Source organism: Strigops habroptila, chromosome 1 (assembly GCF_004027225.2).
Source record: "Strigops habroptila isolate Jane chromosome 1, bStrHab1.2.pri, whole genome shotgun sequence".
In the NCBI taxonomy this organism is placed as follows: domain Eukaryota; kingdom Metazoa; phylum Chordata; class Aves; order Psittaciformes; family Psittacidae; genus Strigops; species Strigops habroptila.
In genome coordinates, this window is record NC_044277.2 from 137,167,976 (window position 1) to 137,195,521 (window position 27,546).

General features: G+C 46.0%; 1 protein-coding gene across 2 annotated transcripts; it reads left to right on the forward strand.

Annotated features, from left to right (window-relative positions):
- Positions 1-3,621: 3,621 nt before the first annotated feature.
- NR1D2 (nuclear receptor subfamily 1 group D member 2) lies at positions 3,622-27,546 on the forward strand. 2 transcript variants are annotated; one of them, XM_030490887.1, is made up of 8 exons: positions 3,622-3,919; positions 6,991-7,251; positions 8,839-8,927; positions 9,866-10,010; positions 11,482-12,098; positions 15,630-15,815; positions 19,725-19,935; positions 24,407-27,546. In XM_030490887.1, the coding sequence occupies exons 1-8, from the start codon at positions 3,904-3,906 to the stop codon at positions 24,601-24,603; spliced, it is 1,722 nt and encodes a 573-aa protein (XP_030346747.1). In that variant the 5' UTR covers positions 3,622-3,903; the 3' UTR covers positions 24,604-27,546. The 2 variants fall into 2 exon arrangements, with proteins under 2 accessions (XP_030346747.1, XP_030346738.1); XM_030490878.1 differs by lacking the exon at positions 3,622-3,919 and having other exon boundaries at positions 4,529-7,251.

Sequence of the window (27,546 nt, forward strand, 5' to 3'; positions counted from 1 at the left end):
GCTCCTTGGCACTCTTCATGTAAACAATTTTTTCTCTCTTTGCAAAGTATGTGTTTGGGGTCAAATTAATATTATTGTAAATGTGCCAGGCACTGAAGAAATCCGGCTCATCCGAAAGCAGACAAATGCCTGTTGATGGAAACTCCTACGTTCCTGGCTGGTGTGTAGACGTTTATCAGGATTAGGAGGGCCCCTCCACAGGAGAAAATAGGTGCAGGCATTCTGTCCTGACCTGAGCAACCACCAGCATTTCAGGCCTGAGGAAAAGGAGTCATCATCATCCACATACCTCTGGTGAGGTGGCCAAAGTGCATCCTGTCCCACCGTCCAGCTATCAACTGCACTTAACTGTTAAGTCAGCATTAGCTGGTGCAACGCTGTCGTGCTGTCTTCCCATCTGGAGGTGGGAGAGTCTGTGGCGCAGGTGGGAGTCATTCTGCAACCTCTGGAATTTAAACATGCAGTTTTAGCTGCTCCACCTGTGTGGGGTGTGAGGAAAGAGGGGGAATGTTTGTGTTCCTTCCCAGGGGTGGGAATTGGGTTGTAGAAGATTTCTGTCCCACCCTCTGTACTTTTTCCCCTCCTCTGTCCCTTCATGTGTCAATGTCTCACTTCAGGCTCTTCCCAGAACCACATGTCTTCTGCAGAGAGCCTCACCCTCAGTAAAGGTAGGCTGAAGGATTCAGAGGACTGTCCAAACACATGGATTCCCAATTGCTCTTCAGGTGGTCATCCTAGTGCCCACCCGACCTTCAGGTTGGAGAGGCGAATTCCAGCAGTACACTGCCTCTCAGTAATGCCAGGATTTGCTTTCCCCTTCATGGAGGGGTGAGCAACACAGAAGGAACCCCATCTCCTCATGGGGATCAGGGAATACCCACTGACCACCACATCTTGAAGGGAATGCTACTTGCAGCTCAGCAGGGAACACAAGAGCAGCCAAGCTAGGGTCATAGGAGCCCCTCAAGAAGAAGCCCAGGAACCATGGCTTGGTCAGCACCCAGAGCCAGATGTTATTATGCCAAGTGTTTGTGTGGGTTTGGAAGAGGTAGGTGAAAAGAGGCTCCAAGAAAAACTTGGATCCTGTATTGCAGCCCATTGGCAGAGTGTTATCTTCCCCCAGGTTACAGGGAAGAATAAAAACCTTGAGAATAAAAACGCTCTCTAAGACCGTTTTCTCCTCCAAACACTGAAGTGCCTTTCATGGAGTACTGTGACAGACCATACCTCTGTGCTGTCCTATAGCATAGGAGTGGACAAGGCCATTTCTGGCCATCTGGCCACTCTGGCCATAGGAATGGACAAGGCCATCTCCATTAGGAACTCCAGGACGGGAGTTACACCAGTTGCATCATCCCATGGCTACCTACAGCCAGCTCTACCTGCTGGACCATCTCAGGAAACACACCTTTTGGCTTCCTCTGTTCTTGTAGACAAGGATCCTGGCTGGAAAACTGTGTGGTGGTCCCATGACTTGCTTTTGCTGTACTCTGTCCCTGAGAGAAGTGCTTGGCTCTTCCAACCCACGTGTGTGTGTAGAACAACCTCAGGAGAGGAACTAGAGAGGATGTAGTATGTGAGCATAGGTAGCAGTCCAAGGTAGTATGGTAGCACAGGGAGCAACCTCAAGGAAGGGTTGATCTAGGTGGGGCAACTCAGAGCTGCAAAGTGCAGTGCAGGGTGAAACTGCTCTAATGATCCCCGAGAGTCTCAAAAGCAGATGGTAGAAGATATTAGAGGCTGGAATCCCTCTGAGAGGGAAAAAGCCCTGTCCTGGTGGTAAAGAGGAGAGATTGAGATTGCAAGCAATTGCCTCTCCCTATGTCATCCTGCGAAGCTGCGTGTGTTGCCTTTCCCATTTGTCCCGCCAGGCAGGAGCAGCAGCATTTGTCCTTGCCCACAAAGGAAGTGGGGGAGCAGTCCTTCCCTTTATTGGCCACTCTTGGGAATGGAGTTCATGGACCAGAAAAACCTGGAGCCTCCCTTGAGCACCACAGACTGCCTGCAGGCCAGATGGACCTTTGGTCTGAGTGCCAATGCCTGCATACTCACCTCTGGGTGCTTCCACCACCACCTGCAAATTGAAGTCTCCTGCCTTATCTATCAGCAAGAGCTCGAGTCCTGTACGTTTCTTAGCAGTCTCGGTGAACATCTAGGGTTGGTAACTCACTGGTTAGTAGATATTACACAAGCATCCGCTTTGCTACAATCCCAGAGGCACAGAATGCACGGGCAGAGAGGACTCGCTCTGCTGTTGTTCCTGATATTCAGTTTGGTTTTCCATGAGATTCTGATTCATACCCTGTATTCTCCTTTGAGTTTGTTGGCCAACTTCAGCTGTTGAGAGGTTTGACATGGCAGAATGGGCTCATCTCGAACACATCAAGTTTGTGCTTGGCTCATGAAGACCAGCGGCCAGGCAGAGGAGGGAGATGGGAGACCCAGCTGGGTGCCCTGAGCCTGGGAAGGAAGGGTGGGATGTGCTCTGTTCCTGGCCGTGCTGGGGGCAGGCAGCTGAGCAGGCAGGGGCTATGTGAGACAGCCAGGGAACGACGTGGCTGGCATAGGAAACACAGTTTGAGGAGGAAAGCTGGGACTATGAGGAGGACAAGAAGCTTTTGCCATAGAAAATCGGGGCCTGGGGACGGTGGTGGGTGCTGCCTGTGGACATAGAGGGAGGCTGGATGCCTCATGGCTGCTGGGCCACAGGCAGAAACACGGCAAACCTCACCCGTTTACCTTATTTGAGAAGTGAGGAAGCTCACCCAAACTGACCTGTTTACCTCATTCGAGAGGAAAGGAAACTCACCCAAATTAGGAGGTGGCAAACTACATTTAGCTGCGTTTAACCTCTGCTCCTTGGCCTCATTTAACCTCAGTGCCTTGCTCTTAGCCGGGAGGTCAAAATACACCGCATCCCCCCTGCCTCCGCGTGGGGGCGAGGAAGGACGAGACCTTTATTTTGGGCTCGGCGTTCACTTCGCGGAAAGCTTCCCCCCTCCCCTCCTTACTGCTGAGGCAGGTTGTGTTTCTTTGTGGATTCCTTTATGGGAGCAGGAGATGGGAGAGTGGAGGATGCCCCCCCCGGCGGAGACATCCCTGCTTTCCACCCGCAGCGGGTCCTCTGGGGGTGCATCCCTTTCCCGGTTTTGGGAAGGCGGGAGGCGGGGGGGGGTGTAGAACCGTGCCTGGAGACTTTGTTGAGGCGAAGCGGTGTGCGCGCTGCCGAGGTGCCTCTCCCGGCTTTTCCCTTACACCAGCAGCTCACAGCATACCCGCGCTCGCAGCCGCTCCGGCGGGCAGAGCTCATGAGCTGCGGCAACCCGAGCACCGGCATTTCCTGCCGGCGCTGAGCGCCCCGCCGGCGGATGCTGACACAGCCGCCCGTGCCCCGCGGTGGGTGGGCGAGCACCGCACCGGCTGTTGCGGTGGTGGCGGTGACCGATTGCGGTGCCTTCACCACCGGGGCACCCCCCGCCCCCCTACTCCCGCACCGCCGCAGTGCCCCCACGCACGCGCCCGCCGCACGTGAGCGCCCGCGGCCCGCGCGCGGCGCGGAGGAAAGTGTGTCACTGGGTGAGGGGGGCGGCCGGGGGCGGGGCGGGGCCGGCGGGGCGGGGCGGGGCCGGGGCCGGGCCGGGCGGGCGGCGGTGCCGCACTCTGCGCGGCTCCCGAGCGCTTTTGTTGTAAAGGGGAGGGCGCCGTGGCGGGGACGGGCGGCAGTTGTTTGCTGCTGCTGCCGCCGCTCTGACAGGACGCAGCGCGGCCGCTTCCCGCCCGCCTGCTGCATGTAGCGCAGCGGCGGGGGACGGGGCGCTGGGGAGACTGAGACCGAGCGCAGCCGTGCCGGGCCCGGCGGAGCACAGCGCGGCGCCGCCCCTGCCCCTGCGGGAGGAGGCCGCCATGGAAGTCAGCGCGGGTAAGCGGCCGCTGCGGGCGGGGAGGAAGGGGGGGGTGTCTCTGCACGGGGTGGTCCGGGCGGGCCGGGGTCGGTTGGAGGGCCGGTGGCGCGGCGGGGTGCGCGGGGGGGAGCGCGGCGGGCGGCGGCGTTGCCCGTCCGCGGCGCCGCTGGTGTCCGGGCCGGCGGCGCGCTGCCTCACATGGACCCGCCGGGCGAGCCATGTGCGCGCTGTGTTTACGTTCCGCGCGGCGTGCCCGCTCATTGGCCGTGCGGGGCGGTGACGCGCGGATTGCATAATAGTGCCGGGGCGGCGGCGCGGGGCGGCTGGCGGCGCGGACACGTGAGGCGGCCGCTGTTTTGGTGACCTACATTCGGGGCGGCGGCGGCGGAGGGGCGCGACGGGGACACGTGGGGTTGCGGCGGGCACGGCTCCGCCCACAGCCGCGCCAGGCCGCGGTCGAGGGAGGGAGTGAGGGCGGGCGGGGGGAGCGTGAGGTCCCGGTGCGGGGACGGGAGGGAAGAAGGGGGGGGCGGGTGCCCGCACGCGCGCGGCCGTGTGCGGCGGCGGGGGCTGCCCGCCCGCCGGCCCCGCACGTGGAGCGGCCCGGTGCGCGGGGGAGGCGTTGTGTAACGGGGAGGGGGCGGCGGGACGGGCCCTTCCCGCACAGCCCCGCTCCGCCCCGCGGCCCCGCTCCCTGCGTCCTTCCCTTCTCCGCTAGCGAAGGGCGGTCAGTGGTGCCCCCGCGGCACCGTCCTTGGGGCCGGGTGAAGCGGTGAAGCGTGTACCCGATTCGCCGCCTCCTTCGCACTTCTGCATTGTTACACCTTCCCGCATCTCAGTGCGATTGAGGCACCTGCACTATACGGTGTTCCCCCATTAATTAAATCCGTGCCGGGGGTGCACCGGGTTCCCGAAGCAAAACCCTGCCAGCTCATAGACCCGGGGCCGTCAGGGGTCTCTTTCTGCAGCGTACTTGTGCAAAGCCCAACCAGTGCGTAGACCCGTGGCGGCTCTTTGTTTTGAGCCGTCACCCTGTGCTGTTGTACGGGATTCGACTTCTGACTGCTGACCAAACGAAAATAAGGTTCACAGGGAGATGTAGCTTCTAAAATAAGAAAGTATTGGGAATCTTGACTGTGATGCAGACAAGACTCCCAAGCTCCCTAGGATACAGCAGCAGCCCAACTCTCTGGGATTCCTCAGGCATTTGGAAGACAAGGGGTGAACCCCCCTGTAGCCATACCCTTCCCCTGTGCTCCCCTGTGACAGTGGCGTTACCCTTGAGGGAAAAGGAGCATCCCTGTTTATGAGGCAGGGTTTAGCGATAGTGGGGCGAGGTGGCAGTGTGGAGGAACACTGAGTTCCCTGCAGGAGCTGCGTTTGCATGCCCTGCTCTGCCCTTTGCACATAAGGATGGCGCCTGCGGAGGAGCTCAGTGCCTCCCTCAGAGCAGGTGGACTGCGAGCTTTGACCTGGCAGAGGCACGTGCACCCAGACCTTTGTCAAATGGGTGTTGTCTGGCACTAGCGCGGGTGTTTGGCGAGGTCTTTTCCTCACGCTGTTGCTGGCCCCGTGTCCCCCTTGCAATTCTCCTTGCTCCAAAAACCCCCAATCCTGAACGCGTGCTGTGCCGCAGGGAGGATTTACTGGAACAGAAAATAATCTGTGCAGGAATGATGGCTGTGGTGGGGCATAGGGGCACTGGTGCCCAGGAATGTGAGAAGCAGCCTGTGTGCAGTGCACGTGTCACACGGCTGCATGATCCGACTTCTGCCCCACCAGGCAGGGGTTCCTCAGCTGCACGCTCTTCATGGTGTTGGTGGCGGTTTCCTCGGTAGAAAAAATCAGATGTTAAAGAGGAAATGGGCCAGTGAAGCTGCTGCAGAAATGCTGAGAGGACTGTTAAAACTGATAGAAGTAATAAAAATTTGTCTACCTGCAAGCAGTGATCTTTTCCAGGGTTGTGTAACAGGGCTGCCTTTATCTGTGAGGAGGTGGTGGCTGATGTGGGGGGCTCCAGCCCCAACCTGCCATGCTAGCTCATTTGACCGAGGACCCTACAGACACCGATGCTTTTATTCCTCCAGAGGAAGCCAGCGCATGGTCCTTGTAAAGTTTTTAATCCTTCCTGATGTGTGGAGTTGTCTGTGAAGAGGCTCTAGATAGCAGTACAGGCACAAACCAGAGAGGATGCAGAGTGTAATTTATTTGAACGGTTGAGTGGCTTTCACTGTTGAAATATTTGTGTGAAATACCAAATGTTTTTACATTGGCTTTTGAAATGCTGAGCGTTGGAGACAAACTCCAGTGAAGTGAAAACAACCTTCTCTCTTGCTTACAAGCAAGAAAAAGGAGCCTGTGAAAAGCCGGAACTGCTCCCAGGTCTATCTGAGGACAAAAAGCTGTTTCATCTGAGGGATTCTCAAGTGTGTCAGCTAGCAAGACGCGGCAGGACAGAGACTGCAAATGGCAGCCTAGCAGTCAGAGTTTAGCTGCTGCTAGAAACACTGCAAAAGCTTGCAGTTGGACAAATGGTGCTCAGTAGGCTAACCAGGCTGCATTGCTATTTCTTTCCCTTGCCCCCTTCCTTTCTGCATCGTGAGCACCTCCCAGCCCTTCCTTTCTGTGCCTCTGGCACGCAGCCTGCATGAAGTCTTTCTCCCTGCCCTATTTCTGTCCCTAACCTAGCTTGTTTGCATTCCAGCTCCACAGTGCTGTAAGAGCCTGGCTTTGCTGTGGCTCCAGATGAGCTCTGCTCAGAGGGTGGCCAGGGAAACCGTCCCTGGGCCTCCCTGTGCCCTCTTGCCACTGCCCTGTCCTGCAGCATGGCTTGTTGCTCCATCCTTTGGTTCTGCCATTTCATCTTGACTTGGATCAGAGGAGGCTGATAAGAGGGAAGGAAGGGGATGGGAGGTCAGCCCTTGAAAACAAATGGAAAGAAGCAAGCTCGAGGGAGGGAGGGAAAGGAGTGTGCCCAGGAACACGTGATGGCTAGGTCTGGTGGTGCTGGGTCATGGCGTGGCTCACATGGCAGCGGTGCATGTCTGCTTGTTATGTCACTACGTGCTGCCTTTTTTTCTTGCCTTAGGGGGTGTGATAGCTTACATCAGCTCTTCAAGCTCGGCATCTAGCCCAGCCTCATGTCACAGCGAGAGCTCAGACAGCGGTTTCCAGTCGTCCTCTTCGCCTGTACCATCTTCTCCAAACAGCTCCTCCTCGGAAAGCGGCTGCAACGGCCGAGGCAGCGAGGGCTCTGATGGGGCACCAAAGAGCGATCGGCTGGAGGAGACTATTAAAACAAACCAGTCGAGTGTTGCTGGCTTGACAAAAGGCCATAATGGAGTAACAAGTATGTTTGGTGCCAGTTCCTGTAACCACCATTTCCCCTCTGTGTATTACAACCCTGTCTGTTACAACCGGGTCCTCTGTGTGGTTTGCTGTGAAGGCATTTATATAATTTTCCATAAGCATGGAACTAAAGGATAGTCCTTTAAAATGCATTCAACTGTCTAGCTCCAGCTACTTACTTTGCACTGTTTTGGTAATTGGAGGAGATCAATGATAAAGAACTATATTTAAACAGTTTTGGAAGGGCAGGAATCAACTGAGTACTGGAATGAGCATTTTAACACACACTCAGCTGCAATTTAGACTAGTCTCTTGAAGACTGAAGTCTTTTATTGCAGAATTGTTTTATCATTTTAAATTGGTATGAATCTAGAATAAACATCTAACAGTTCTACCTTAAAAGTCTCTCCCCCCATCTTTTTTATTTTTTCCTTAAAGTGTTCCTACCCTAAGTTCTTAGTAAGAACATTTACTTCCTCTTAAAAATTCACTAGCAGCTATGTTTTTGGTGTCAGGGCAGAGGTTCCTGAAGATGAAACTTGTTGTAAACTGTTCAGATGGATGGATGAATGGGTGGATATATAGATAGATAACATTTTTAGCTCAGTACTAGCTATGTAAAGAGAAAAGTAAAAAAGAGGGGATTTTGTGGTTTGGTTGTTTTTCAAAACCATGAAAAAATAAGTTTTAGTTCCTCTTTACAAATGAAACCCAAATGTCTCATAAATTATTTTTCCTGGTAGAATATGTTTCTGCAGGAGTATTTCCAGCTGTCTCTGTTGCTCACTGTTAAGGTAATTTTGTGGTTACTGAAGTCACTGGTAAAATTCCCATTGGCTTCAGTGAAACCAATGTTAGACCAGCACTTAGGACTTGCAAAAAGTCTTTACTGAATTTATTGACAAGCTGAAATAAAATAGGTGGGGAAAAGCTTAAAAAACCCGAACCATGAGCATATTTACAGGGCTGAGACAGTACTTTCAAGTTCAAGCTTGCAAGCATACCATTCTGGATATGCACTCAATTGAGTAGTCTTTACATATGCAGATATGGCTGAGTTACCAGTCCTAAATCGTTATCAGATAGGAAGAATGTATGGCTTGTTTATGGTATGTAATAAAATAAAGTGTCCTTTAGTAGTTCTCTTTTAAAGCTAGTATGTTAATTCTCTGTTGGGGAAACTGTAGCCTTTATATGGGCTTACTTTGTCCTGATGGAAAAACAAATTGAGCCCGAACTTTGGTGGCCTAGTTAACTAAATAGTCCCTTTAAAAGTGTGCGAATGTAAGCAGACTTTCTGCAGCTCAGTACAATGCTTCTGTGATTGAAAGTCCAGTGAATACATGCTTTCTCTCTATTCTGTTGAGTGCTTCATGTTTGTCTTCCTCCTTCCCACCGCCCCTCTCTTGCACTGGTACCTTCTGAACTGGTCAGGAGTTTTGTACATTCTTGTTTGTTCCTCTGCTGTATTTTTTTGTCTGTTGAACTGACCTGACATATTTTGCTTTCAGTTTAGGCTTTAAAAGCTGGACACTCTTTCAGTTGTCATTGGTTTTCTATATCCTTGACTTTTCTGTTCTGATTCTAGAATTTAATGGCATGGTTCTTCTTTGCAAAGTCTGTGGAGACGTCGCTTCCGGATTTCATTATGGCGTTCATGCCTGTGAGGGCTGCAAGGTGAGCTATGTTTCTGCTCACCTTTCTGCTGGTGAAATGCTCAAGTTCTCCCCATAGGGGAAAGGGGGTGATACTGCCAAAAAAACATTGGTATGCTTCTCTATTAAACTTAAATCTGAGAAATTTCAGACAGTGTATAAGTTGTAGGAAAAGGCAAACCACTTAGCAAGACATAGCATCTTCCAAACCCTGCAATGCTTTCTGTTCTTGCCCCTGCCTGACCTGGAGTGCACGGCAGAGAACAAGACCTGCAGACAGGTGGTAAGGATCATGTCACGCCAGACATGTGAATGTTAATTGCATTAAGAGATAGTGGGTGTGAGTTGTCATCTGGGCTAGGACACAGAACAAAACAGCTTCAGAAAGGCAGTTCTTTGTCACAGAGAAAGCCAGAACTATGTGCTTGCGTGTTCATGCATCAGTAGATCTGTATTTTCTAATACTTTAACACTGAAAAGGTTACGTTCTGTGGCAGAGTTTATCAGCTTAGGGGTTATGTGAAAGTACCACCTTTGAAGGTCATATGGTGCAACAGGATGGTTTTGTTGCCAGACTATGGAGATTGAAGTCAAAAGATCTGATTTTGACTTTCATCTTTGCACTGATATCATAGGAGATTGAGTGCATATCTTGGAAACTGTCAGTGCAGTGATAGAGGTAATACTGGAGATATTTTGCTCTTAGCTGCTGACTATGCAGGAAACAACTTAGCATCTTCTATAATTAGAAATCATAACTAGTTTGCATTATGCATAGATCACACACAAAGTATGTCATGAGGAGTAGCAAGTTCTTTTAAGATCGCTTTGGGCTGATGGCTCTGAAGCAGCTCATGAGAAACAGTGAAGTTTTCTGTGCTTGTGGAGAGGTGAATCTTGGCAGGAGGATTTGACATGTGTTGTAATAATAGTTCTGGGGTTTTTTTTGTTTGCTTACAGGGTTTTTTCAGAAGAAGCATTCAACAAAACATCCAGTATAAGAAGTGCTTGAAGAATAACAACTGCTCTATAATGAGAATGAATAGGAACAGATGCCAGCAGTGTCGTTTCAAAAAATGCCTGTCTGTTGGGATGTCAAGAGATGGTATGTTCCTGAGCAGTGATCCTCTGAGGGAGAATCTGCTGCCCACCTCAGAACCAATTGCTAAGGGTCTCAGTGGCCGATAACACAGCCAGCACTGTTGTCAGGGTCAGGTTCCCTGTCTGGGAGTGTTTAGATCAGCTTGCCTTCTTGCTCCCTGACCGTCCTGAACTGGTAACCTAATACTGTCCCTGGAGGCTAATGCAGTGGGATGCTCTGCAGTGGTCTGTTAGGGGGATGGCTGTAACAAGAGTCTTGATTTTGTTTTGTTTCTGTTGCTTTTTCAATGAAAGGGACTTCTGCCCAAGCTGATAGCCTTAGAGTAATCATTGTAGAGCCTAAAGAGTTAGGTTTGGGTGCATGGGATGGGTACAGTGAGCATGTACCTGCTGGGGTTTTTTTCCCCTTGGAGGGAGGGGGAAGGCAAGGAGGAAAGGGTAATGTTGAGCTGTGTCTCTGACCACCTTGCTGGTTATCCACTCCTTGTGACGTTTTAAAAGGTAATGCTGAAAGTGTAGTTCATTAGTGTGCTACAACCTGATGTCACAAACCAGAACTCTTCCTCCTGTTTCACTTTTTAATTTTCTCAGGGTGTTTTTTTCACAAGAACCAGGAATCTTGGGCTGTTAATAATTTAGTGGGTGGAGTGTTAAAACTTATTCTAAATAATTGTTCTGAGTTCTTGTTGTGCATAGGAGTTATTTCATCCCCTAGGCGCTTGTTTGCGCATAAGGTTGCACCTGCTTTAATGAAAGGGAGTTAGTTACATTAATGATGGACTACTGCATGAACATAATTACATCAGTCGAAACTGGTTATAAGCCCTTGTAAGGCTGTGGTTGGACAGGATGGTAGAGGCAGTTGTAGGTTCCTTAGGACAGGGTCAAAAATGCTGCAGCCACAATGATGCCCATCCCCTTGCCATCAGAAAATGTCCTTGTCAAGGCAAAGTTATCAGGAAAATGTACCAAGGTAAGTTTCACTCAGCACTGGTTCTCTTGTTTTGGCAAGTTATATAGTTGGTTCATGAGGAGCTGTCTTGTAGGACCTATTCATATATGTTATGAACTGTGTTTACATTCAGCTAATTGTCAGGTCACAAAGTTGTACTGGTTTGATTGGTCCAGTCTTAAAGCCTGACAGTTAACTAACACAACCATCTGTACTCCATAGCCAGGTTTGTAGCAAAAGGGGAAAAGGCTTTAGAGAGTATATGCTTTAGAGCTGCCTTCTCTTTGTATGTGTGTAAGCAGCAGCATGCATTTCATATCTCACACCTATCCTATGCCCAGGGAGCTTGTTGACTTCAGTGGTAATACCCGTGCTGTAGTATTGGTGAGAGCAGTTAATGTCTTCCCTTGAAAGGCAGGATTTTTGGTTGGGGTGTGTATTCTGTGTGTGTGCATGCTAACGCTTTCAGGATTGACCTTCTTTTTCTCTCCTCCCCCCCACTTTCATCTCCCCACCTTGGTAGCTGTTCGATTTGGCCGTATTCCCAAACGTGAAAAACAGAGGATGCTGATTGAAATGCAGAGTGCCATGAAAACCATGATGAACAGCCAGTTCAGCAGTCACTTACCCAGCGAAGCATTAACAGAACATCAAGATCAAGCACCTCAAGAAGACCTTTCCTCCAAGCCCAAGCAAGAGCGGGAAACCATCAAAAGCCCTTCTCCCCCTCCTAGTGCCGACATGGCAAAGGAAGAAGTGATCGGTATGGTCACTAGGGCCCACAAAGACACTTTCATGTACAACCAAGAACAGTCCCAAAACCCAGCAGAGATGATGCAGCCCCAAAGCGGGGAGAGAGTGTCAAAGAACGCTGAGCAGTACATCTTGAGCAGCAAGCACTGTGTTAGTGGGCTTGGGGGCCCTCAGTACCCTGAAAGTGAGAAGCACCTTGGTGGACAGTACAAAGGGAGAAGCGCAATGCATTATCCAAGTGGGCACACCATGTGTTTCCCAAATGGCCACTGCATGAACTTCACCAGTGGTTATACTCAGCGACTGTGTGATAGGATCCCAGAAGATGGCTTTTCTCCAAACAAGAATACCACTTACTCTTGCAGCACTGGAGGAAGAATGCATCTGGTATATTGATATCAATTGTTTGATTTGACTTATTGTAAGGCTTAGTGATGGCTGTGATCCATCTGTGCTGCTTCAGTCGGTGAAGCTGCACACTATTGGCACAACTGCTGAAACTTAAAATAGTGACAAAAGTTTAATAGTGCAAATTGTGATGAAGGGGAACAATAGCTGAAGTTGTGTGGAGGGTTTGAAATCATTCAAGTGAAGGGGTTTTTTTAGCAAACTGAAAATAGACTAACGTCAAAGAGCATTGGTTGAAGAAAACTCACAGGTTTTTTAACTGGCTTGACTTAAACATGAAAACGGATGTTTATAAATAGAGCTTATAAATTGCCTTCTTCACTCAGTCCTCTTGAAGACTTCACTTTAAGATATCTCCACAATCAGATATGCTGTATTTTCCTTCAAGGCATTCAGAGCAAATATCTGGGGTGAATCCTCAGGGCTAGGTTTTTAAGCCAGTCTGCATAGGCTGGTTTTGTTGTTGTTCTTTTGTGGGTTTTTTTGTTTGTTTTGGTTTTGTTTTGGGTTTTTTGTTTGTTTGTTCTTAGGTGGTGTTTTGTTTTTATGGGGCTAGGCCGATTTTACAGGCAGTGTAAAATACAGACTCGATGGGACCCACAGGCTTCTCCCTTAGAACATCCTCAGCTCTGAACAGAGGCAGGAGGAAGATGCAGAGCTAAACTGCTTGAGAGAAGTTGAGGGTCTTTTCTGTAGTATTTGCTTAAGTGTGACTCTGAACACCCTTCTAGGAACCTTAGATGACTTTGCTAGAGCATTTTCTCACTGAATTCTTAACAAGGATTTTCTTGCATATAGATTTTGGGTTTTTTCCTTTCCTTAACAGGTCCCTCCCATTTCCCTTGCACCTACTGTTCCTCTGCCATTCAGGCAACTGGTTCTCTAAGCCCCTTAAAATAGATTGTCCTTCTCTTTATCGCTGGAACTGCCTGGGATGAGAGAACATAACATCCTTGTTCTCATTCTGCACTCCTATTGAGAAGCACGAGCCCCTGACCTTTCTGAAGTACTTGAGCTGCCAGTGATTTTCTTCCTCTTAAGTTTGTAAAGGTTCTTCACATGTTCTTGGAGACCCCTGAAGGTCTCCACACAGTGAAGGCTGCTTATCTTGATGCTGGGTTTTCTTTTTTTGTTGTTTTTCTTTTCCAGTTTTGGGTTTTTTTTCCCCTTCTTTGGCTATCATATATGTGGACCATGCCATCCCTCGCAGGCTCTGACTTTAATTGCAGACTCTGGGCAAATAATAATTCCCAACCTTTCTGCCTTTCAGGGAAAGTATGTGAAGTCAGTGCAATGGCATTTTTGGCACTCCTGAGAAGCAGAGGTTAAACCTGTCAGTATGGGCAGGCAGGGAGTGGCCCTGCCTGCAGAGGCCCAAACTAGTCAGTTTGACCTGTGCATAGTAGCTGCAGGGAGGTTCAACACAGCTGACGATGAGGAAACAAAACTGAATCCAACAGAGCACTGCAGCCCCCCTCCCTGCATCCCTAATGTGAATGAGGGTTTTGCCAGAGAACTCAAACGAGGATCTGGCCGAAATGAGTCAGTCGCAATAGGAGAGTGCAGTTGGGCTCTGAACCAGTATAGAGCTAGATGTTAAGGGATTTGGTTTGGTTTTTTTACTTAATACCCCCACGGAAAAGTAGAACAGGTCGTTCCTGAACAGGTTTCTCTAAAGACAACTAGTGACTGTACATGTTGACACCTGCTTCCATAGGAAGCCTGTCAGAGTTCACGGAGAATCTGGACGATGCTCGTAGTCCTACGGTTTAGGTTTAGGTAGTCCTGCGAGGAGCAGGGGGTTGGAAGAGACCCGTAAGGATCATCAATTCCAACTTGAGATATTCTATGACTCTTGGGCAGAGGTCCCTCGAGAGAGCTTAGACATAATACACAGAGGAGAAAACTGGTGGTTTTCCCTTGGGTCAGAGTGCCTGGGAGTTGGGATAGGGTCATCATAGCATGAGAAGTTGAAGTGCTTTTTATGTCTGATTCAGAGCAGAGTGCTGAACCAGATTCCTTATTTCAGAGTGTACTGTATTTTTAACAATACCTGTGTGAACTGTTCCATTTCCATGAACAGATTAGTGGTTAGTGTCTGCCATGCTTCTAGTTGTGTGCCTAGACCTGTTATTTTGCCAAAATATTTAATGATTCTCAGCTCATGGAAAAGGTCCCCATTTACTCCATCTGTAATCATTTGGGTTTGGGTGTTTTTCTCAGATACAAAAATTATGTTGTGATTCACAGCTGAACCAAGAAATCTACAATTCTGTTCTTTGGCTTGTGGGGAGAGAGAAAGGGAAGAGCTTTCTGTGTATTGACTGCTCAGTTACCAACTGGTAGTTGAAAACAAACAAACAAAACCCAACAAAAAAACCCACATGAGAAATATATATCTCCATCTTGTTTTCTATAGCTGTTGCTAAATACACAAACACACACCTGCATGTGTGTATATATGCCTGTTGAATATATTGTAATCTTAGGACCTTCCATACAAAGAATTGCTAGGCAATTATCAGTTTCAAGATGAAAAAACCAGCATAGCTCTGAGGAATTGCTAATCTATTTCACTGTTTTCTCTTTGCTTGGCTGACATTATGTAGGATTACATACACCATTTAGTAGACTTGTGAGGAATACTTAAAGGAATTCTCATCCTTGGTGATGACAGGTGAAATGAATATTAAAAGATTTAAACTTCATTAAAAGATGCAGATTTTAGAAAGCAGAACTGAAATTATCTCAGAGCATCAGCTTGGGTTTTACAGAGGGAATTTATTGGCAGTCAGCCTTGACTGATACTTCTGATCTCATTGTAATGGATTCAGACTTTCCTGCAAAAAATTGCCATATGTTTGTATAAAAGAAAGAGCATTTTGTCATCTTGTGACTGAGCAGGATTGGCATATCAGTACCTTGGTTGTCTTCCTTCACTGATACAGATAAAAGCAAACATCTAGGAGGGGAAGTTTGTCCTGGTAAACCCATGACTCAGGAAGCCAGGGCTCACTTCCTTGCTCTGGTGTTGACACGTTTGTCACCTTGACTGAATCACTTTAATTGCCTGCAAAACAAGAAAGATAGATGAGAATGAATGTAGTAGTGACTGTGAGATTGCAATCGATTGTGAAATCGTGATTAATTGTGAGATTACAGGAGTAATGCAAGTAAAAAATCCAAAGGTCTGGCATGAGTTGAGATCAGGGAAGAGCAGCATAACATGGGTTCTCATCTTTTGCTGTAAATGATGTTGAAGTTGCCAAGGTCAGCAAATTTAGAAACGGGATTGCTAGTGAACTGCTGTGGTAGGGTTTTCATTTGTTTGAAAGAGAGGGGGAGAAAGCCAGTTGCTTTGGGAACCGAATGAGGAATACTAATCTTTTTTTCTGTGTGCATCATTATTGCAAAGTTTTCTTGAAGAATAAACCTGCTTCTTTCAAGTATTTGTTAATATTTGTAATGATCTCTTAGAGTTGTTTTCTGCATGTGTCTTGTAAACATCAGGTCTGCCCAATGAGTAAGACTCCTCACGTGGACCCAAACAAGTCTGGCCATGAAGTCTGGGAAGAGTTTTCACTGAGTTTTACCCCTGCAGTGAAGGAAGTGGTGGAGTTTGCCAAGCGCATCCCAGGTTTCCGAGATCTCTCTCAACATGACCAGGTTAATCTTCTGAAGGCTGGGACCTTTGAGGTGAGACCACTGTGTGTATATTGTGGAACCAACAAGCTGTGCATCAGTTTGACCCCCTTAAAAACAAAAATAAATAGAACTGGGTTATATCGGGCAAAACCAACTTGTTCATGGATGCTAGCTCTGAGCTTTCTTTAAGCTGATGGTGTCCAGTGCTTCTGTTTGGTCAGATCTTGGTGAGCTGTCCCTCTTCCAACTAGCTCAAATTGCTCAGCCTTTCTACCCTTTCCTCTTCCCTGGGCATTAATAAATGAGTAATGAGGAGTTCCTTGGGTTTGTGTAGGAGCGATTACTGTGATAGCTACCTTTGCTTAACCTGGAGAAAAGCACAGTGTGTCTGGAAGGGTGGCTAGTTTAGAAAGTTACCTATTGACTTATCAGTTTTGTAGAGGAGTGTGTTTATCACTCTGTAGGTGCCTCCTTCTGCTACTGTGCTCCCTGCCAAAGCCAGAGCATCCATCCTCAGCAGTCACCACTAGCCTTTGGTGGCAACTGGGGGTTGCTGAAGCCTCCATCTCCAATGCAGTAACGCTGATAACTAGCTGTAGTACTGCAGTTCTGTAGATACCATATCACCTGCAGCCTGACTTACAGACTAATCCCACCAAGTCCTCGTGGTTAATTTCTTCCACTTGTGGTCATGACGTATGTACGAATTAGTGATGTTAAATTGGAAATGGTACTGGAGAGCTTGGTGCTGTTTTATAATTGGTGACCTTCACCAAGAGACCTTTACTTAAGGTTTTAGTTGCTCTTCCATACTCTTGCATCTATTGGAGACCATGCACATTTCGTATGTATTCAAATGCCAAGTTTAAACGTAGAGGGCTGGTGGAGCTGAAATCCCAAGTATTCAGTGTTACATGCTTTTCTGAGGAAGGCAGGACTGGTGATGTTTTTGCTCTTGTTTACTTGATTTATTCATTCAAAGAGAAATGCTGGATTTCATATTTACCTGAACTGAAGCCATTTCTTGTGTAATGTGATGGGTCTTTCACCTGCATTTATATAGCCCGGTTCTAAAATGGGTAATTGTTGGGTTGTGAAAAACAAGTTACACTGCAAGACTTGGTGCCTGGAGCATGTCAGTTTCTTTGTTTCTTCTATTTTGCTGTCGTGTATTTTTTTGCCGTTATACTTATTCTTGACCTTTTACTAGTCATCTACAGCTCCTGGAGCTAAGGGCTGTACTTCCACTTTTTCAGCTACTGCTTGTTATATTGCTGTTCACATTACACAAAACTGTTGGTTCTTTGCTCTGCAAAGTGGTATACTGTCTAGTGCCTGCAAAGAGGGTAGAGAATCAAGCTTGAACTGTTTCCTATAATGCAAAGTCAAATCTTCATGTTTCGCACGTAAAATATTTGGTCCTGGCCTTTCTTCAGGCTTTTCTCAAGCCTCATTCATATGCGTTTTTGCCAGTTACAGGCACTGCTGATAAGAGGGTTACTATATCCAAGAGAATTAATAATAATGTATGGCTGCATGCTTATCCCTATTCACTTACTTATAGGAAAAATTAATGATTTCTGTTACTGAGCTGGTACCTGTAGTTAAAGGTGCATGTGGCATCTTAGCAACAGGGAAAAAAAACACGAAAAAACCAACCCCAACATACAAACAAATGAAAAAATAATGCTGCAGAGCAGTGGAAAAATCCCAAACCTTGCAAGATTTATGAAACCATTGCAAGAGATGCAAAAGCGTCTTGAAAGCCTGGCAGATACAAGGTCATTTCTTTCTTCTGGGTAACTAAACTAGGATATCCCAACATCTGCATGTTAATAGAAGTATCTGAGTAAAAGTACGGTCTCTGAGCCTTTTTTGGCTCCCTTGGGCACCAGTGTGTGGCCGTCTTGGCACTGTGCTTACCACTAGCTTGTATTCAAGGAATGCTTGTTCATCTCGGGGCAGAAAGATGCATGGAAACGATGTTGGTGCAGAAGCATCATAGCTGTATATAATCACACATAGGTAAGCTAAAAAGCCCTCTTAGAACTGAGAGTACTGGGGACCTCGTTATATAGTGGTGGGATCTGCATGGCTTTTATGGGAGCCAGGTCAGAAACAGCAGTGAGGCTCAAATAAGGAACTCAACTGGATTTTTAGTGGGTGCTCCCTGACATCCACAAGCCCCCACTCCAAATGTAGTTGAGGGCAGAGCTAAGAAGGACCTTGGTTCCATTGGGGTAGTGAATCAATTTCTCCACAGACTCGCAAACTTGGTAATTTGGTTGCATGTGGGGAGGAAGTGACCAAGTACTTGCCTATGTGGAGGCTTTCACGTGCTTATATTGCTATGGTCAGATGATAGGATTGGTCAGGTATATCGTCAGCATGCACAGATAGGAATCTTAAAGTGAAATGGGATGAATTAGTCATGTGCTATACCGTAGTCTAAACCATTCTTCCTTGGGTTAGAAGGGTGACATTGAAATCTATAGGTGAGGTCTTTGCCTTAGTATAAATCAACACAGCTTCATGGGCTTCAATTTTGAATATCAGTGTTAATGCTGGTTGCTCATTATTTAAAGTTAATATTTCTAAAGCCCAGTTCTATAAGGGAAATAACCATTTTTAACCAAAAGGTTGAAGTACCTGGTAGGTCCCTGCTAATGCCCAAGTTCAGCTCTGTCTACCTGCCCTTTTTGTCCTTTCCTTGTATTCTGAGGGCTTCTGCACCTAGGTTTCTGCACGCTGTAGTCAATGTCATCAAAGGACACATAGCTTAGCTGACAAAGGTGAACAATATATAGTGCTCATGTGTCCATCAAGATTGCTGCATGTCATTTGGCTGTTTAAATTTAGGAGCAGGTCATTTAACGTGCATGAATGGTGTTTAAATTCTCGAACATCTTCATTTTTTTGAGCCCTCCTTTTTTAAGCTTGTCAAAAGCACCAGTCTTTGCTGAAAACCTGGTTCTCTTCTCAAATGTAGTACACATTTAAATTCATGCAGTTATGTAGGGTAAGTGACAAGAGACGACTTTCACACCAAGAGATTACAACAAGTCTGAAGTTTTAACCACTGCCGGTTGGTTCATTTTCTCCAAATAAGAAGGCTGTTCTGTGCAACTTAAACCTTGGAAATGTAAATAAGGTTGTTGAACATGAGCAAATGAAACTTTACAAGCCATTCCAGAGGGAAACGTTTCACAGTACGACTGGCAAACCACAAGAGAAATTTCAGCCCAGAGGGGTAAGTTCAGCACATGTCAACTGCTCCAGCCCAGGTGCTTATACTGAAGGGGTATTCCCCGCTGCAGCTACAGACCAGGTGCTGTTTCAAGCCCTGCTTTCCTTGACTTTTGAAGGCCGTACCTGTGGCTTCTTTCTACCAAAGCTCATTAACATTCCTGTGGGTACAGTGATGCAGCATGGTACTTTCCCAAAGAATGCCTAGTGGTCCAGTTCATTAGGTGGTGTAAATCAGCATTGTTTCAATGGAGCTGCTCCAGTTTATGCTAAGCAAGAATCTGGTTCAGTATCTTCGTTTTGCTCTTTGTGAGTGCGGCCAAGAAAACCTTTCTTTTAATGCTCTGTATGCCTTTGGCTGTTCGGTGGCTTAAGCAAGTTGACCTACTGGCATCTTTATGAATGGCATTGTCTTTGTGGCTCAGGCTGTCTCAGGCTTACATTTTAATTTTCCTCCCTTTTGTGTGCTATGGCCCCTCCCCTGCATCCACTGGCTAATTTCTTCACTTGTTTGTATCTCTCAGACTACTGGGTCAGAGCTTGCACTGTTTTTGACAGGTCAATAGCATGCTGTCAGTTTCTGTATAGAATGCTTGTACAGCAGCTAATGAGACAGTTGGAATGATGTTAAAAGGTTTAATTTTTTCTTTGGCTTTCCTAGAATTCCACCTATATTTATGTGGTTTTGTTGTTCTGTTTTTTTTCTTTCACCAGGTTTTAATGGTACGGTTTGCATCTTTGTTTGATGCAAAGGAACGTACCGTCACCTTCCTGAGTGGAAAGAAGTACAGTGTGGATGACCTGCATTCAATGGGAGCCGGTGATCTGCTCAACTCAATGTTTGAATTTAGCGAGAAACTAAATGCCCTGCAACTTAGCGATGAGGAAATGAGTTTGTTTACAGCGGTTGTCCTGGTATCTGCTGGTAAGGAGAGAAAGTTGACTTGCACCTTTGCCAGCTTTTAGATACATGTCTCTATTAGAAGTTTCCTGTAAAATGTATATCTGTTCTTTCACATCTAAGTGCAACTTAGTAGGCTTTAAGCTGATAGCAGCCTGTAATTTACATACCTGCTTTTTTGATACTGCCTTTTCGGAAAATGTGACAGCAGGCTTGTATTTTTCTACTACTTTCTATAGAATGCAAAAATGCATCTCATAGCTGCCTGATGGCCATTTAGAAGCTATTTTTCTGACTTCTAACTTTCCCGGGACAGCATCAGTGAAATGACTCCTGACTTGCACAGTTTAAGTCTTGGGAAAGGTGGTATTTTTACTTCCAAGTATCGTCATTGAGGTCTATTGCATATTTTACTTAAATCCAAATCCAACGGCTTGATCTCTGCCTATGTCAGCAAGAAAGCCCTATTCATCTGCATTGTGACTTCTTAACGCAAAAGGTCTGCCAATCCACTAACATCTTTGCCAGCCTCATATCTCGTTTCAGTCACTGGATATACAGAACACCCTGGCCCAGATTCAAAGAAGGATTAAGCACCTACTTCTGTAGTATTATCTAAAGCCTCAAATTAGGCACATTAACTCTGCATATAATGCCTGAAATACAAGATGCAGAATCCCTGCTTGCTGGGTAAGGAGCTCTCTAGAGGTAGCTAACAGGAATGCTAGTAGTGCCCACTTAAACAACAAGCCGGCAGTTGGGGGCCACTCGCTTCTTTAACAAGTTCTCATCTTCCACATGGGTGGTTTAGACCCACATTTTCCTCATCAGGAAGGGGCACCCCAGGCATGGTGTTGTAGGCACATGAAGCTTCTGTAGACAAGGTAGGGTGGTTTAGTCTAATAGCTTTATGTGTGGCCTAACTGAAATGTTTTAACACAGGATGGGCAGCTGTAGCCTCTTCAGTAAGTGGTGGTAATGAGCAAAGGGTGGTACAGACTTTGCAAGCTTCAAAAGCTAGAATGAACGGCAGCGTGAAGCAAGCCTGGCACTGTAGTCTGTTAGTGAAAATGTTCAGTTAACAGAGAGAAACCTGGGGGTTTAATTGCTTTTCCAGACTCTGCTTTACAAATTTTATCTTAGAAAACCTAAATTGGCAAGAACTGGAGATAATCTTTAAATGAGGACTGAGAACCAGGCCTCTTCCTCCTTCTGTAATGGTACAGCTACTCTTCTTGCCCGCTCAGCTGCTGGGCCCCAGAATACCGCAATCGCTGTGTCACCTGTTTTGAATGTAAGTGGCTGTATCTGTTCTGTTAAATGTGTTTCTAGCACAGAGCCAGCCCCCCCCCCCCCCCCCCCCCCAAGGCTTTTGAGCACTGCTTCATGCTGTTGCTGACTCCCAGCAGAACTTAGCTTAGGGATGGTCTGTAACATGCAGTACATAATGTCAGAGTCGTGCAAGAGGACAAAAAGAGGTGGTGTTTGGTATTCAGGCTTCTTGCAGCTGCTGAGGATTTATCAGATCATAGTTTGGACATCATTGCTACCTAGCTTAGCTTCTTCGTGATCTGATCTGCAGTCTGATCACAGCCTTCCTGGACATCTTCACAAGCTGTTTCTAGGGTTTTATAAAATACAGCTTCATTAGTCTTTTAATGCTCATACTATATTCCAGACACAGTAGTAACCTTGATGGTCACTCTGAGTCCAGCAATTTTCAGATCAGCTTCACTCTGTAGCTTGTAACTGAATTGAAATGCTGCGGTTGTTACTTGCACAAGTGAGTAAGTGAGCAAGCTTCATATGTGAGCAGGTACCTAAGAAGAACAGAAGTGTCCCCAACACATCTTTTGGGGAAGATGCTTGTGGTGCGAGTGCTTGCCGATAGGAGAAGGTGCTGGTAGAACTGTAGGATCGTGGGCATCTGTTGATTAAATATATCTCAAATGACAGATCCCCTGCACTCTACCACTCAAAGAGGATGTGATCCAGAGAGTCACGTCCCATAAGGTGGAGGAAGAGCTTAATTAGAGAAGGAGGAAGAGTTCAGGAATAGCATCAGCAAAGATGACATGGAGATGCAGGCAAAGGCAAAAGATGCTGTAACTGGAAGAAGAACTGAAGGTGGAAGAATAAAGCCATTAAGATGACTTCATCTCAGAATGAAAGTTACTCAAGAAAAGATTGAAAGGAAGGAAGTAAAGTAGTCAAGATTTACATCAGCTCCAGAAGCAGATAAGAGTGTGGGACTGTTGAATCCTGATTAAGTGATTCAGAATGTAGCATACCATGCTGCACTAGTTAAAAATCTTTTAAATTAAAATCAGAAAGAACCAAAACAATCAAAACCTCCACAAACAAACCAACCAACCCAAAACCAAACACCAGTTGGGGAAAAAAAGAAATATTCATGTCTCTAAACAGTGCTAGTGGGGAGGACACTTGTCAGAAGCATCTCCACATAACACTGGATGAATAACCAGTCGTATGAGGGGTATTTAGAATGTGCAGAAAGAAGCAGGGGTAGTAGCAAGGAATGTGTGTAACTGTACATCCTCTTGTTTTGGTGTCATATGGCAAAGAAAGGAAAAGCAGGGCCATACAGTGAGGATGTGGGAGTATTTCTGGTGGTGCTGAGGAATTACCATTTCAAAACTAAAAGAACCTTTCACTTCTGGCTTCAGATGTGTTGAAGATGGAGGGGAGATAGCAATTTGGATTATGGGCACTAAAGAAGGAAGAAGCAAGGCGGAAGCAAAGCTGAAAGAATGTGGTTTGTGCAGGACTAGATACCAGATAACCTCTTAACTGAGGGTGATACTTTCTGGTAGAAGAATGTATAATACACACCCTCTATTATTCTTTCTTATTGGGATAGTACTAACAGAAACTTCTGCTGGCCACTGGGAGTAGGTTAAGAGGGAAGAAGAAAGACTTGGACTAATCGAAGAGAGAAGGTTACAATAACTTGCTTGAGACAGAGTAGATTGGACTGCATTTTTCTGCCTTCAGAGGCAAGGCAGTACTGTTGCCACTCTACAGAGCTCTTGGGAAACCTCATCTGGCATATTATGTTGTCATCTCTGCTCAGGATAGAACAAATCAGGTTGTGCAAAGTGGGGGGGGGGGGGGGGGGGGGCAAGTGGGGTAGATAGTTTAACAAATAAAGGCAGAGGGGCATCTCTTCACTCATGCTCTCATGGAAAGCAGCTATCAAACTTGATGACATTCTTCACAGAAGAGTGGAATGTGTGCTAAAAACCATAATTTGATATTAATCAAAGTTCCTAATCGTTAGAATAGAAGGTTCTGGAACAATCTTTCTGAAGGAACAAAACACATTAACTGCTTCAAGATGGATCCTTAAGTGGTTTATGTAATACTTTTTCCTGTAGCGGTAGGGACCTGCACCAGTCTGGTAGGACTTCCTAGACTCTGTTCACCTGAGAGATCTGATTGGATTGACACTGACAGCATAAGGAAGGGATTCCCACTCTGACTGTAAGATCTGACTCAGTGTTACTCCGGAAAGCTGTTGTCATTTTGTGTCCCAGTTCTGTGAAGTGCTTAAGTACATGTACGCATCAAAGCACATTTCTGTTCACGTCCGTCACTTGTGTATGTATGTGCCCTGCTGAATTTCCGTAGCATTTAAGAAGACAGGATACAGCTTGGAAAAAACAGCTACTGTGCATGGTTGTTAGGTGAGACATTTTGCTTAAAAATTCATCCTTTTAAGCTGGTTACTTAGGTGCCACCTAAGGACAACAGGCATGTTCTCAAATACAGCTCTTTGGAAAGAGATGTTTTGGGTGTGGGGTGAGTGCAGTAAGTGGAAGCAGAGTATTTTTCTTCATGTTGAACTTCTTTTCTTCCTGAGCTGGGAATTTTTGGGTGCATCATGTTTCATTTTGTAAGTGCTTCAGAACACACTCAGAAATAGTGGCCAGTCGTGTCAAGGCTTGTACTCCCTTTGCCCTTGGGGCTCCCATTGTGCAGATACAAGTGTGGCTTGTCCTGAGTGGGGTTTCCTACTCAAGCATGAACCTCCAGATTAAGTTTAGGGTTCTGTGTCCAGCCTTGAGAAATGTTTGAAACTTTTACTTCTATGTGCCCTGTCTCTCTCCTTGCATTGAAAGTTGTGATTCAGCAAAACATTTCAGCGTGTGCTTCAGTCTGTCCTTTGCTGGAAACATGGGTAAGTGATTACAGAAAAGGTGATTGAATACTGCCAGGTCAGAGTGAGCTTAATACTTTACAAAGTTGGTGCTAAATAATGTTTGAAAGACTTCTGGTATTGTGGGTTTGAAACTTCTGGCATAAATATTTAATTATTCTTGTGCTTGTTAATGTAGCGAGTGATTCTTGCAGTGATTTTATGTTGCAAACTGCATAACTACATCCATTCAGTCTTCCCCCTCCCTGTTTTTCTCTTTCTCTCTTTCTCGCCCCCCCCTTCTCCACCCCAACCCCTCCACCCCTTTCTTTTTAGATCGTTCCGGAATAGAAAATGTCAATTCTGTGGAGGCGCTTCAGGAAACACTAATCCGTGCATTAAGGACCTTAATAATGAAAAATCACCCAAATGAAGCCTCTATTTTCACAAAACTTCTTTTGAAATTACCTGACTTGCGTTCCTTAAACAACATGCACTCTGAAGAACTCTTGGCCTTTAAAGTTCACCCATAGGCCTTTAGGTCTCATTTGTACTCGGACTTGCCTCGTGTTAAACTGTTTTGTGCTAAAATATGTATTTATACAGTTGTACCACTTGTTGGAGAGACAGAGTTCACAGACTGTGAACAATTGATAGCTGTCCCTTAACCATGCAATAACGCTTCAGCAGGTGCTTTCAGCTAGTGACGGCGCAGCATTCAGGCTCCTCCAAGACATCCAGACCCAGCTGTGCTGCACTTCTGCAGAAGAGGTTGTGATAAGCCCCAGTAAATATGGACTGTTCTTTCCTTTAGAAAAAAAGAACCACCACTGCCCTCTCATGTAAACTGAATGCAGAATAGCTGTGTATGTGCATACGGAGCATGGAATGAGGTGGGAACAATCCTGTGCTAGTAGGAACATGGAAGAGCTGATTTAATTGGTCTTTCACTTATCTAATAGATGTATGTCTGTGTCTTTTGATAACTCACTCATAGTTTCCACTGTTGTTATTCCATTAAACCCGGTGGAATGATTTCAGCCTGCACCAACTCTTCACTGAGCATGTGTTCATGCCATGTGTATATAATATAAATAGTTAAGTAATGAGTGTTTATGGCTATATAAAGTACAGAGTTGTGTGTATATATGTGTATGTATATAAATAGTTCTATACATAAAGTATACATATAATTTCTTCACAATATTTTAAACTGTGAAGGAATTTAAACTTACAACAGAAGGTGATCTATGGAAAGAACCAAATAGATGCACTTTGCATATTGCTGAACTAATTATCTGAGCATTTTTTAGAAAACATCCAATTTGCATTAATATGCTGTGTTTGTTAATTTGAAAAACAAAACCAACATCAAAACAAACAAGAAGACCAAAACCAAACCCAGAATGGCACCAAAGGGGCAGAGTGAGATTCAGTTTATAGAAGGGGTTCGTAGAGAATCTTAAGTGGAGAGGGTTGGTTGTGGCACTACTGAGATTGATTGTCCATTGCCACTGAGGTTCTTAAGTTCTGATAAAGGTTAAAAAAACAGCAGATGCTCTTCAAAAACTTCAGCACAGCCAGAAAGAAGCTATCAGATGAATAACAGCATCTATAAGAGGAAAAAACAAAGTGGGAAAAATGTATCCATGGTTGCGTTTGGGTGTATGTGTGTTCTGTGACTTTATTTCTTGCAATACATCATTTTGCTGCTTCATTGCTAAATGAGAATTGGAAACGGAAATGTGAGATTCCCCACGTCTTTTCACAATTTGGGCTTTGTGGTTCCCATGCCTGTTCTTCTGGAGCTCTCCACTGGTGCGTGTGCATGTGCGTGTGTGTGTATGTGCAGAGAAGGTGCACTGGATGGTCTGGATTTTTTTCTTTAAAAGCCACCACAAAACCCAGCCAAATAAATGGGACTTCTTTTTTTGTTGTTTATGCCAGTAGCAAATTACAAAGCAGATCCTCAAGGCTTAAGATTCTGCTGCTTTTCCATCTAGGAAAGTGGCGCTCTATGGTTTTTTTTCCTCCATTTGTAGCAGGACCTGGCACCAGAAAAGAGAGACTTTTAAAAGTCAAAGCAGTTGTGTTAATTAGCTATGTTTATGTTTTGCTAATGTGGGAAGAAGCAGCTCCATTGCCCTTGTGTTTAGTTAACTTACCTTAGAGGTAGCCCTCTGGGACTGTAGTGTTCGGTAACGCTGCTCTGCGGAGGGAGAGACCTCTCCGGTTGTTGCTGTGTTCGGGCATATGCAGTAGTTGAGGCCAGGAGCCAGGAAGCTGCCAGACTGCAGGGCTCATCCTTGCTGTGCAGGAGCAGCTCTGGCACATGAGTGATTCAATGGGAACCCGTGTGCCTGCCGTGGAGCTGGAGCAGAGGCAGACCTTGGCCTGCCCCTGAGCATCAGGAGGTGGGCAGAGGAGGGGAGGCTTGCACCTTGCCATGGCTCTGGTCACCTTTGGGCTGTGGTTTTCCTCTCACACAGTGTCAGGAGTGCTGGCCAGGGCCCTGAGAGCAGGAGGGGGCATGTGCTTCACCACATTTGGCTTTAGCTTTGGCTGAGGAGCAGAAGAGCCCTTTTCCTTCCTCTGCCACTGATGCGGGGAGAGCTGTCCTCCTGCATCAAGCTGCTTTAACCACTGGATAATGGGCCCTTCATTCATACAGTTTTGCTATCCAAATGTGCTATCCATGGCATACCGTCCTAATTTCTGTTAACAGTCTGCATCCTACCAGTATTATTTGAGAACTTCACTGAATGACGCATTGAACCATTCAGACTTTAGAAAGGACAGTCATGTTTTGTATTGTTTAGGAGCTGAAATTACTTCTTTTTAGACCCCATTTCAAATGTGGAAAGTACAGTTAACCATTGGTTGTTTTGAGAGGGAAGGAGGCTTCTTACAGAGATTGCCACCCTACAACTGTGTTTTGTTGTGTTTTGTTTTATTTTATTTTCTTAAAACTGTATTATTAAGCCTTTAGGAATGTATAACCAGGACCGAGTAATTACTGCTTATTAAATTTTTAGTTAGATTGACCATGTATGCCTGTAGATAGATATTCTAACTCGTGCAATTTCATTTGAGATTATCTTCCTGTATATAATGGAAAAACTCGTATAACAGAGAAAAAAAAGCCCCAAACACATTGACTGAACAAAAAAGGTGATTAAAGTACGGTTCAAAAGTGATCCATGTATTACAAACCCTAGCTGGACTCTTAGAAGAAAATCTAAACTCATTGTGTTAGCTGTGTATTGTGAGCTCTTCTTTTACTGTGTCACTGGTTATACACTTGTTAAACGCTGAGATAATAGACTTCATGCCAGGCATTTGAGTACTGTAGATTGGGTCATTGCTGAAAGATTAATGTACTGTATGACTTAAATGAAATTTTTATTCTTGATTTTATTCTTGATTTTGTTCTTGTTTTGAAAGATTAAATATGGGCATTACGTCAGCAAGCGAAA

Excerpts from the sequence above, each read along its gene's own strand:
- NR1D2 (XM_030490878.1), top strand. The coding sequence starts at position 6,930 with ATGGCAGCGGTGCATGTCTGCTTGTTATGTCACTACGTGCTGCCTTTT. Across the intron at positions 8,928-9,865 it reads ATGCCTGTGAGGGCTGCAAG|GGTTTTTTCAGAAGAAGCAT; the intron begins GTGAGCTATGTT and ends GTTTGCTTACAG. Across the intron at positions 15,816-19,724 it reads TGAAGGCTGGGACCTTTGAG|GTTTTAATGGTACGGTTTGC; the intron begins GTGAGACCACTG and ends TTCTTTCACCAG.